Raw genomic sequence first — 12578 nt, 5'->3', positions numbered from 1 at the left:
CACACACACACAAACACACACACACAAATGCACACACAGAGGGTCTCGAGCTGTTGTTTGTGTGTTTTCAGTGATAACAATGGAAATAAAAGTAACCCCACAGTGATGAAGACTCTGCCTGTTCAGTTCAGTGTAGATGTGGCCATCAGCCCGTGAGTAATCACCACACACACACACACACACACACAGACACACACACACACACACACACAGAGTCTGTCACCAGTGTTACAATTATATACTTCTCTCTCTCTCTCTCTCTCAAATTCAAATTCAAATGAGTTTATTGGCATGACATATTGTACAATGAATTGCAAAAGCATTTATATGGGTAATGAATAAAACCTGAACAGAGAACAAATTATAAGATTAACAAGTGAATAAAAGTGTGTGTGTGTGTGTGTGTGTGTGAGTTCATGAGCACATCACTGTTTGGTCCCTCTTTTTGTGGCAAACATCGAGGTACCATGCTGCTATTTAAATGCAGTCTCTTTTTTCTCAGGATGTGGCTGCTCTGTGTGTATCTGCCTCTATCTATAGCCGTGCTGCTCTGTGTGTATCTGTCTCTCTCTATAGCCGTGGCTGCTCTGTGTGTATCTGCCTCTCTCTATAGCCAGGCTGCTCTGTGTGTATCTGTCTCTCTCTATAGCCGTGGCTGCTCTGTGTGTATCTGTCTCTCTCTATAGCCGTGGCTGCTCTGTGTGTATTTGCCTCTCTCTATAGCCGGGCTGCTCTGTGTGTATCTGTCTCTCTCTATAGCCGGGCTGCTCTGTGTGTATCTGTCTCTCTCTATAGCCGGGCTGCTCTGTGTGTATCTGTCTCTCTCTATAGCTGGGCTGCTCTGTGTGTATCTGCCTCTCTCTATAGCCGTGGCTGCTCTGTGTGTATCTGCCTCTCTCTATAGCCGGGCTGCTCTGTGTGTATCTGTCTCTCTCTATAGCCGTGGCTGCTCTGTGTGTATCTGCCTCTCTCTATAGCCGGGCTGCTCTGTGTGTATCTGTCTCTCTCTATAGCCGTGGCTGCTCTTTGTGTATCTGTCTCTCTCTATAGCCGGGCTGCTCTGTGTGTATCTGCCTCTCTCTATAGCCGGGCTGCTCTGTGTGTATCTGTCTCTCTCTATAGCCGGGCTGCTCTGTGTGTATCTGCCTCTCTCTATAGCCGGGCTGCTCTGTGTGTATCTGTCTCTCTCTATAGCTGGGCTGCTCTGTGTGTATCTGTCTCTCTCTATAGCCGTGGCTGCTCTGTGTGTATCTGCCTCTCTCTATAGCCAGGATGCTCTGTGTGTATCTGCCTCTCTCTATAGCCGGGCTGCTCTGTGTGTATCTGCCTCTCTCTATAGCTGGGCTGCTCTGTGTGTATCTGCCTCTCTCTATAGCCGTGGCTGCTCTGTGTGTATCTGTCTCTCTCTATAGCCGTGGCTGCTCTGTGTGTATCTGTCTCTCTCTATAGCCGTGGCTGCTCTGTGTGTATCTGCCTCTCTCTATAGCCGGGCTGCTCTGTGTGTATCTGTCTCTCTCTATAGCTGGGCTGCTCTGTGTGTATCTGTCTCTCTCTATAGCCGTGGCTGCTCTGTGTGTATCTGCCTCTCTCTATAGCCGGGCTGCTCTGTGTGTATCTGTCTCTCTCTATAGCTGGGCTGCTCTGTGTGTATCTGTCTCTCTCTATAGCTGGGCTGCTCTGTGTGTATCTGTCTCTCTCTATAGCCGTGGCTGCTCTGTGTGTATCTGTCTCTCTCTATAGCCGGGCTGCTCTGTGTGTATCTGTCTCTCTCTATAGCCGGGCTGCTCTGTGTGTATCTGTCTCTCTCTATAGCTGGGCTGCTCTGTGTGTATCTGTCTCTCTCTATAGCCGTGGCTGCTCTGTGTGTATCTGCCTCTCTCTATAGCCGGGCTGCTCTGTGTGTATCTGCCTCTCTCTATAGCCGGGGCTGCTCTGTGTGTATCTGTCTCTCTCTATAGCCGGGCTGCTCTGTGTGTATCTGTCTCTCTCTATAGTCGGGCTGCTCTGTGTGTATCTGCCTCTCTCTATAGTCGGGCTGCTCTGTGTGTATCTGCCTCTCTCTATAGCCGTGGCTGCTCTGTGTGTATCTGTCTCTCTCTATAGTCGGGCTGCTCTGTGTGTATCTGCCTCTCTCTATAGTCGGGCTGCTCTGTGTGTATCTGCCTCTCTCTATAGCCGGGCTGCTCTGTGTGTATCTGTCTCTCTCTATAGCCGGGCTGCTCTGTGTGTATCTGCCTCTCTCTATAGCTGGGCTGCTCTGTGTGTATCTGTCTCTCTCTATAGTCGGGCTGCTCTGTGTGTAACTGCCTCTCTCTATAGCGTGGCTGCTCTGTGTGTATCTGTCTCTCTCTATAGCCGGGCTGCTCTGTGTGTATCTGCCTCTCTCTATAGCCGTGGCTGCTCTGTGTGTATCTGCCTCTCTCTATAGCCGGGCTGCTCTGTGTGTATCTGCCTCTCTCTATAGCCGTGGCTGCTCTGTGTGTATCTGTCTCTCTCTATAGTCGGGCTGCTCTGTGTGTATCTGTCTCTCTCTATAGCCGGGCTGTGGCTGCTCTGTGTGTATCTGTCTCTCTCTATAGCGTGGCTGCTCTGTGTGTATCTGTCTCTCTCTATAGCCGGACTGTGGCTGCTCTGTGTGTATCTGTCTCTCTCTATAGCCGTGGCTGCTCTGTGTGTATCTGTCTCTCTCTATAGCCGTGGCTGCTCTGTGTGTATCTGCCTCTCTCTATAGCGTGGCTGCTCTGTGTGTATCTGCCTCTCTCTATAGCTGTGCTGCTCTGTGTGTATCTGCCTCTCTCTATAGCCGTGGCTGCTCTGTGTGTATCTCTCTCTCTATAGCCGTGGCTGCTCTGTGTGTATCTGCCTCTTTCTATAGCCGGGCTGCTCTGTGTGTATCTGCCTCTCTCTATAGCCGGGCTGCTCTGTGTGTATCTGCCTCTCTCTATAGCCAGGCTGCTCTGTGTGTATCTGCCTCTCTCTATAGCGTGGCTGCTCTGTGTGTATCTGTCTCTCTCTATAGCGTGGCTGCTCTGTGTGTATCTGCCTTTCTCTATAGCCGGGCTGTGGCTGCTCTGTGTGTATCTGCCTCTCTCTATAGCCGGGCTGCTCTGTGTGTATCTGTCTCTCTCTATAGCCGTGCTGTGGCTGCTCTGTGTGTATCTGCCTCTCTCTATAGCCGGGCTGCTCTGTGTGTATCTGTCTCTCTCTATAGCCGGGCTGCTCTGTGTGTATCTGTCTCTCTCTATAGCCGGGCTGCTCTGTGTGTATCTGTCTCTCTCTATAGCCGGGCTGCTCTGTGTGTATCTGCCTCTCTCTATAGCCGGGCTGCTCTGTGTGTATCTGTCTCTCTCTATAGCCGGGCTGCTCTGTGTGTATCTGCCTCTCTCTATAGCTGGGCTGCTCTGTGTGTATATGTCTCTCTCTATAGCCGGGCTGCTCTGTGTGTATCTGCCTCTCTCTATAGCCAGGCTGCTCTGTGTGTATCTGCCTCTCTCTATAGCGTGGCTGCTCTGTGTGTATCTGTCTCTCTCTATAGCGTGGCTGCTCTGTGTGTATCTGTCTCTCTCTATAGCGTGGCTGCTCTGTGTGTATCTGCCTCTCTCTATAGCCGGGCTGTGGCTGCTCTGTGTGTATCTGCCTCTCTCTATAGCCGGGCTGCTCTGTGTGTATCTGTCTCTCTATAGCCAGGATGCTCTGTGTGTATCTGTCTCTCTATAGCCGGGCTGCTCTGTGTGTATCTGCCTCTCTCTATAGCCGGGCTGTGGCTGCTCTGTGTGTATCTGCCTCTCTCTATAGCCAGGCTGCTCTGTGTGTATCTGCCTCTCTCTATAGCGTGGCTGCTCTGTGTGTATCTGTCTCTCTCTATAGCGTGGCTGCTCTGTGTGTATCTGTCTCTCTCTATAGCGTGGCTGCTCTGTGTGTATCTGCCTCTCTCTATAGCCGGGCTGCTCTGTGTGTATCTATCTCTCTCTCTATAGCCGGGCTGTGGCTGCTCTGTGTGTATCTGCCTCTCTCTATAGCCGGGCTGCTCTGTGTGTATCTGTCTCTCTATAGCCAGGATGCTCTGTGTGTATCTGTCTCTCTATAGCCGGGCTGCTCTGTGTGTATCTGCCTCTCTCTATAGCCGGGCTGTGGCTGCTCTGTGTGTATCTGCCTCTCTCTATAGCCGGGCTGCTCTGTGTGTATCTGTCTCTCTCTATAGCCGGGCTGCTCTGTGTGTATCTGCCTCTCTCTATAGCTGTGGCTGCTCTGTGTGTATCTGCCTCTCTCTATAGCCGGGCTGCTCTGTGTGTATCTGCCTCTCTCTATAGTCGGGCTGCTCTGTGTGTATCTGCCTCTCTCTATAGCCGGGCTGCTCTGTGTGTATCTGCCTCTCTCTTTAGCCGGGCCGTGGCTGCTGAATCTGTACCCTTTCATATTGTTACTCAGCTTGTTGTCTCTGATTGTGCTCAGGTATTCTGCCGTTGTATATTCTCTGTTTAGGGCTAAATAACATTGTAGTTTACTTTGTTTTTGTGTTGTTTCAGTCCAATAAGATAGATAGTTTTCTTTTTGTGCATTAATCATTGGGTTGGGCCAGATTCTGTGGATGAGGAGGTCAGCGTCCTGATTATTGTTAGTTGTGTTAGTCGTGTTAGTCAGATTAGTTTGTTTGTGGAGCCTCAGGACCAGCTGAGTGAGGAACCTTCTTTCAATGTCCATTTCATGGTTTTTCAGGGCTTTAAAATGATGAGTTGGAATTTTAGATGTTTCCAAAATGTGATGGCTCTTTTCTCAGTGTGGATTAATAGAAGGTTTTGGCATAATTCTGTCCTGCATGCATTGTTAGGTGTGTTCCTCTATACCTTGAGGATGCTTTTACAGAACTCTGTATACAGGGATTCAATTGGATTTTTGTCCCATTTTTCAAATGGGAGAGGACCCCATACCCTATACTTCACTGCCATATAGTGCAATTGGTTCTATACCTGCCTGGAATATTTTGAGCCAGATTCTAACTGGCATTTGAAATTGTATAGGTTTTTTAATGGCATAGAAAGCCCTTCTTGCTTTCTCTTTCAGTTCATTCACAGCCAAGTTGAGGTTTCCATTTGCACTGAATTTCAGCCCGAGGTATGTATAGTTTGTAGCATGAACAATTTTGATCATACCAAGGGTGAAATTATATCTCTATCCCTGACATCTGGATCTTTTCTGAAATGTTAGAACTTGTTGTAGTTGGGTCTGCAGTCAGGGCCCAGGTCTAACAGAACATGTGCAGGATGTCTAGGTTCTGCTGTAGAACCTGTTCTGTTGAAGACAGCAGGACCAAATCATCTGCATAGACGAGGAACTTTATAGTTTTTTTTTAGTTTGCTATATAGTTGTTCAAAGTGATTTTTCCAGGTGTCTCCATTTTGTATGGCAGTTTGTTCATGTTGTTTTTTATTCAGAAAATTCCATTTTCCAAATTTTTGTACTGTTTAAATTCTTTACAATATTGATGGCGCAAATCTGCATTGTTTGGTTGTATATGTTTTTTATATGATAATTGTTTTAATTTTTTCCTCATAGTTTTATGATCTAAATCAAACAATTTTTCATTCTCTTGTTTGGCCTTATGAATTTTCTTTCAGGTTTTGAGGTTAGGTAATGTTGCCAAATAATCGAATATGTTATTTATGTTCTCCACAGCCAGATTTATGCCACCTCATCATGGGGATAATAATGTTGTTTTGGGCCCATCTGTAGTTTTCAATTCAATTCAATTCAATTTTATTTGTATAGCACTTTTAACAATGGACATTGTCACAAAGCAGCTTTACAGATATAAATGGATCCACAAAAATATATTGTAAATATTTAAATTTATCACTGTGAATTTATCCCTAATGAGCAAGCCAGTGGCGACGGTGGCAAGGAAAAACTCCCCGAGATGATATGAGGAAGAAACCTTGAGAGGAACCAGGCTCAAAAAGGGAACCCATCCTCATCTGGGTGCAACGGATAGTGCGATTATAAATAAATCCCTTCTATTGTGTACTATATGGACAAATAGTGCAATTGTGCAACCAATATATTCATCACAGTTTTTGTAAGAAGTCCGGCTGGTTGAAAATCTATCCACTGTCCACTGATGGAGTCCTGAGTACGAAGCTGCTCATGGCAACTGCTGCCCCAAAGCCACTACAGCAATCGCAGTCCCAAGCCATTACAGTACAGTACAGTACAGCTCCCCATATGTGATCCCCAAGCCATCTCCACAGCCCCCAGGTGGCGCCATCCCCAGCAATCCAAACAGTTCTTCAGGCAGTCCATATGGGGCCCCAGCAGCAGCGAGCTAACTCAACCGATGAGAACTCCAACCAGAAGTAGGGCATCAGGATGGGTCAGGCAGCGAAGAGGAGCAGAAGGGGTCAGGATCACTGGCATCACTGGCATCTCAGGAGTAGCGTGTGTAGCTCGACAGAAAGTGAGGGAGAGAGAGAGATGGAGAGAAAGGAAAAGATTGTTAGGTGAGCTTTTGTCCTCTAATGGTTAAGGACAATGTACTTTGCATGCAGAGTGCAAGCAGGGACTCCGGCAAGACTAGATATGACAGCATAACTGAAAGGGAGAGCCAGAAGCTAACACAGACAGGAGGGCTTCCTAGGACATAAAGCAGCAGCCACTCCACCGTCGACAAACCTGAGTGAACACGTGAGAGTGGGGGGGGCGACAGCATCCAAACATCCCATTTCACCACAACACTCTATGCCTGTGATCCCTCCAGACCTGCTCCTGTACCTAAGAAAACTATTCACAAAAGGCTTGACTAAACAAATACGTTTTCAGCCTAGACTTAAACACTGAGACTGTGTCTGAGCCCCGAACACTAAGTGGAAGGCTGTTCCATAACTGTGGGGCTTTGTAAGAGAAAGCTCTACCCCCAGCTGTAGCCCGCATTATTCGAGGTACCAACAAATAGCCTGCACCTTTTGATCTGAGTAGGCGTGACGGATCATAAAAGACCAAAAGTTCGCTCAGGTACTGTGGCGCGAGACCATTTAGTGCTTTATAGGTCAATAGTAGTATTTTATAATCAATACGAAATTTGATTGGGAGCCAATGCAGTGTGGATAAGATAGGGGTGATGTGGTCATATCTTCTGGTTCTAGTAAGGACTCTCGCTGCTGCATTCTGGACTAACTGGAGCTTGTTTATGCATCTACTGGAACATCCAGACAGTAAGGCATTACAATAATCCAATCTAGAGGTAACAAAAGCATGAACTAATTTTTCTGCACCCTGTAGTGACAATATATTTCTTATCTTAGCAATATTTCTGAGATGAAAGAAAGCAATCCTAGTTATATTATCTACATGAGCTTCAAAAGAAAGACTAGAGTCGATAATCACACCAAGGTCTTTTACTGCTGCACATGATGAAACAGAAAAGCCATCCAGAGTTATTATGTAATCAGAAAGCTTACTTCTAGCTGCATGTGGTCCTAGTACAAGTACTTCTGTCTTGTCAGAATTAAGTAAGAGAAAGTTAATAAGCATCCAGTTTCTAATGTCTTTTACACATTCCTCAACTTTATTAAGCTGGTGTCTGTCATCTGGCTTTGCTGAAACATACACCTGTGTGTCATCAGCGTAACAGTGGAAGCTAATACCATGCTTACGGATAATTTTGCCCAGAGGTAGCATATATAGAGAAAAGAGCAGCGGGCCTAAAACAGAACCTTGCGGAACACCAAACTTTACCTTAGCATGAGAAGAGAAGTCACCATTTACGTTTACAAACTGATAACGATCAGTCAAATAAGACCTGAGCCAGGAAAGGGCTGTTCCCTTAATGCCTACTATATTTTCTAGTCTATTGAGGAGAATAGCATGATCAATGGTATCAAAAGCTGCACTAAGGTCAAGCAGCACTAGCAAGGAGACACAACCCTGATCAGAGGCCAGTAGTAAGTCATTTACAACTTTTACCAGCGCTGTCTCTGTGCTATGATGAGGCGTAAGTCATAGTTAGACAGCTGACAGGGGTCAAGGTCAGGTTTTTTAATCAGGGGCTTGATAACTGCTAATTTAAAAGATTTAGGTACATAGCCAATGCTAAGGGAAGAATTGATTATCTTTAAAAGAGGTTTGATTGTTTCAGGAATTATCTGTTTGAGGAAACAAGTAGGTAAAGGATCTAGCATACAGGTTGATGATTTTGATGATGAAATTAGTGAAATTAGTTCAGTCTCTTCAAGGGGAGTAAAGTGTTGTAGTTGTTTATCTAATATTATCATATTATCATCTACAGGGTTAGTTATAGAACTGTCTGGTTTTAAATTAATAGTCTGAATTTCTAGCCTGATATTTTCAATTTTACCATTGAAAAAATTCATGAAGTCATCGCTGCTATATAATGATTGTGTGCGTGTTTCTATTGTGGTCTTATTCCTAGTTAATTTTGCTACAGTATTAAATAGGAATCTAGGATTATTTCTGTTATCTTCAATTAGGGTGGAGAGCTACCTTATCTAGCGAGTTGCAGAACGTTGATTCTAAACATTCAGTTGCCTGGTCAAGTTCTTCGGGATCAGACGGTGATCCAATCATGGTTGATAAATCTGGGAGATTACTGATAAAATGCCATAAATGTAAATGATAAAACTCTGTGCAGTTGTTGACGTGAACGTACGTTTGACATGGTGACGTGGCAAGGTGCATATACTATGATTAATACACATTTTAAATGAGATGAGGTAGTGATCTGAGATAGCTTCAGTCTGTGGACATGAGACTATATTTTCTATATTTAATCCGAATGTTAGTATTAAATCAAGAGTGTGACCACCACTATGGGTGGGTCCTATTACATTCTGATTAACCCCTACAGAATCTAGAATGGACGCAACTGCTGTTCTCAGAGGGTCTTCTGGATTATCAAAATGAATATTAAAGTCTCCAACAATTAATGCCTTGTCTAAAGAAACAACCAGGTTAGAGATGAAATCCGCAAATTCACACAGGAATTCCGAATATGGCCCTGGGGGTCTGTAAATAATAATTACTGGAATCACCTGGGTAGACTTATTTTTAGTGGCTACGTATGTTATGTTAGAATAAAGAACTTCAAATGCGTTGAATTTATGACTAGGTTTTTGTGTGACGGCTAGATTATCATTATAAATGACTGCGACGCCTCCTCCTCTGCCAGTTAGACGGGGATGATGTATGTAACTGTACCCGGGAGGACTAGCTTCATTTAATGCTACAAACTCGTTTGGTTTAATCCATGTATCTGTTAAACACAGTACATCAAACTCCTGAACAGTAATGGTTTCATTAACAATAAGCGCTTTAGACGTAAGAGATCTAATATTCAATAGTCCTAGCTTCAGATCAATGGTGCTGGCTATGTGTTTGGTTTGGTTTAATTTAATGTTAATTAGGTTACTAAAACAAACTGTCTGACTATGTCTATAATTTTGTTTAGCTCGGGGAACAGACACAGTCTCAATACGGTGGAACCTAAGTGACGACTCAGTGCAGCTAGCAGACGGTCGGTTTAACCTGCTTGTCTGCTCCCTGGCCTTGGCCCTGGATTGTCACCGATTAACTAGGCCTGTTCTGAGACTATGTGCTATGCTGCAAGAAATGAGAGGGATTGGACAGTGGGATGGACACCGTCCCGCCCTAACAGGCCAGCCTTGCCCTCAAAGTTAGTCCAATTATCTATAAAGCCCACATTGTTTTCGGAGAACCCCCTGGACATCCAGCAGTTCAGCGACCATAACCTGCTGTAAGCTACATCACCACGCCGCATTGGGATGGGGCCAGAGCATACTACAGCATCGGACATCGCCTTCGCTAATTTACACACCTCTACCAAGTTAATCTTAGTAACCTCAGACTGATGAAGGCGTATATCATTAGCTCCTACATGAATAACTATCTTTGAGAACCTGTGCTTGCCTAAGACCCTAAGATTACCTGCTATGTCCGGCGCCCTGTCTCCCGGTATACACCTAACTAAAGCTGCTGGTGCCCCTAAAGGCCTAGCTAATTTCACGTGCCTTAAGATAGAGTCACCTATAACCAGAGCTCTTTCAGGTTTCTCAGCGGGTGCTTCACTGAGGAGAGCAAACCTGTTGGACACGTGAAGCGGAGAGGAGTGGTGCTCCCGTGGGCGAGCCTTAGCGTTAGCTTTGGCTTTGCGATTATCCGCCGAGTCGTCACCCATTCGCCCCGCTGTGAGGGCTCTAATGCCGGAGTTGGGGGATTACTAACTCCGCCTAAGGCATCCAGACTTTCCCCTTCAGAAACTATGCTGCTCTCACTCTCACTAACCTTCTCTAGAGTCTGGATGCGCACCTCTAATGCTGCAGTCTTCTCCGTCAGAGAGCTAACTAACATGCATTTATCACAAATAAAGCTATTGCTAACGACGGACGAAGAGTGACTAAACATCCTGCCCTCAACACACTGAACAAGCTGAATGTTAGACATGTTGTTTAACGCACCTTAGTCGAAGATTTGTTGATATTATTGCAGATGGCGTGGATCCGGTGTGAATGGCCTCCGCTCGCTGTCTTGACAAAATACAAAAGCGCACTTCGAGAGAAAGAAAAATGAAAATACGGTAGAAGAGAACGTGAAAAATACAACAGATGAAAACGATAGCGCGATATTATTGATTTAAAAAAAGAAAGAAACAGTATAGTTAAGACGCCGATGCAGGCAAGAAACTCCCGGCAAAACAATTCGAAAACAGCTTTTCTCTAATGTTATACAGCTGACTGGGCATGTTAATATTTTGTGTCCTTTTGAGATACACAGTAATTAGGATGTGATCTGATAAGGGTGTTAGTGGTTTGACTGTGAATGCTTTGAAAGATAATGGATCTAAGTCTGTGATCATGTAACCAACTGCAGAGCAACCATGAAATGAACTATAGGTGAACCTTCCAGGGGAGTTTCCTCTCACCCTACCATTGACAAGGTACGGACCAAGGCTTCAACAGAGCTTCCCATTTTTATTCTCATAGTCGTCAGTTATTCCTTGGGAAGTTTACTATATTTTGTGGGAAGCTCTGTCCAAAGTAGTTGTTCCCAGACTCAAAGATGTCTTTATTGTAGTATTCTATAATACTGTGAGCTGGGTGAGCTGGATTGCTGCTTGCAGGTGTGTTTGAGGCTCTTTGTTCGCTCAGGCTTTGTATTTCTCCTTCTCTGAGGAGCAGCTCCTCCCTGACTGCTTTCAGCTCTCTACTCAGGTTCTCCCTGTCCTGCTGCAGTTCCCTTATCTCTCCTCTCAGCTCCTCAACTCTGGCTTTAAACTCTCGTGTGAAATGATGGAGTTTGTTCACCAGGTGTTGTACATGCTCACTGGATGTGGCATGTGAGGGCATTAGTTCCCTGACTTCTACCAGCTCTACCTCTTGTAAGGAGAGGCTGTTTCTGATTTGAGTGACACACTGCTCCAGCGGTGAGTCACAGTTACTAGGGCTAGGCTAAGCCGCCTCCAGCTCCTCTTCTGAGTTCTGGGCTTCACAGCCTCTTACAGCATGACTGTTTGCTTCTTGTGTTAGCTTCTCAGCCTCTGCCAGTGCTTTGAGGCTGTTAAAGTTTGTCTGGATAGAGCTGAGACATGCTTCAGTCCCCTGGAACATTATGGTTCCATTATGGTAGATATTTACAGTTAGAAATGCCTTGTTAGAGTTGTCTTCTTCATGAATCTGAATTTGTCTACCATTACAGATGCCTTGTTTTCTAATACTTTTGTAATATTTACAGATAGCCATGTGCCAATCATTACAGTCTTCTGTGTAGAGGAGCAGATTTGTGGTGATGGATCTGTTCCCTTTTTGTGAAAAGTCTGCCATTAAAGTCTCTGGATTTGCCTTCCGCAGCCTGTATTTATAGGCTTTCTTGTCCTTTGCACTCTTAGTAGTTTGTGGATATGTGATGGAGGGGGAGCTCTCCTGCTGTAGCTTCAATTGTTTTGTTTTGTTTTGTTTTTCTAAATGTCACTTTTTAACTGTCACTCACAGACTGCTGCTAGTTTATCTATAAGTTACTTAGCCAACAGATAACCTCTCTTAGTTCTGTTCCACTAATTTCGTAATAATCTTTTAAAATGCAGTGTAGATTGTAACTCAGTCTTGCCTGTTATTTGGATGTGAATTAATTCCAGTATCTTCTGATTTGTCCGTCTGTCCTCCTAACTGCTCTCAGTCTCAGTGCTGCTTAATTGTCTTGTTGAAGAATGCAAAAGAAATTAAAGGAAAGTGAATCAGCTCACAGTTATCCCAGTTATCTTAATATTCCTCTTGCTTTTATCTTCAATTTGATATAGGTTTTTGTTAGGGTTGGTTCACTCCAGAGGTGAAAAAACTGTACAATTTTAAGAGATCATGTGGAGCATGACTTTCTTGCTGACTGTTCTAGAATCTAATTCTCTCTCTCACTCTCTCTCTCTCTCAGTGTTCCTGAGCTTTGTAAAACATATCTGAATTTATCTTTGGAAGATAAAGGCCCAAAAAATATCACTCTTGTGTATAAGGTGAGTTTATACACACACACACACACACACACACACACACACAGAGCCCTCC

At 44.8% G+C, this 12578-nt stretch overlaps 1 protein-coding gene across 1 annotated transcript in view; it reads left to right on the top strand.

The window, feature by feature from the left end:
- LOC113529661 (integrin alpha-M) overlaps positions 1-12578 on the top strand; it is a 67000-nt gene that overhangs the window by 37443 nt on the left and 16979 nt on the right. Inside the window, exons 22-23 of the mRNA XM_053229772.1 lie at positions 72-152; positions 12448-12526. Coding sequence (XP_053085747.1) covers positions 72-152; positions 12448-12526 — 160 coding nt within the window. The remainder of the gene's footprint in view (positions 1-71; positions 153-12447; positions 12527-12578) is intronic.

This window comes from Pangasianodon hypophthalmus, chromosome 26 (genome assembly GCF_027358585.1).
Source record: "Pangasianodon hypophthalmus isolate fPanHyp1 chromosome 26, fPanHyp1.pri, whole genome shotgun sequence".
Lineage (NCBI taxonomy): Eukaryota > Metazoa > Chordata > Actinopteri > Siluriformes > Pangasiidae > Pangasianodon > Pangasianodon hypophthalmus.
Note: the sequence above shows the minus strand (reverse complement) of the source record. Positions and strands in the feature narration are given on the sequence as shown.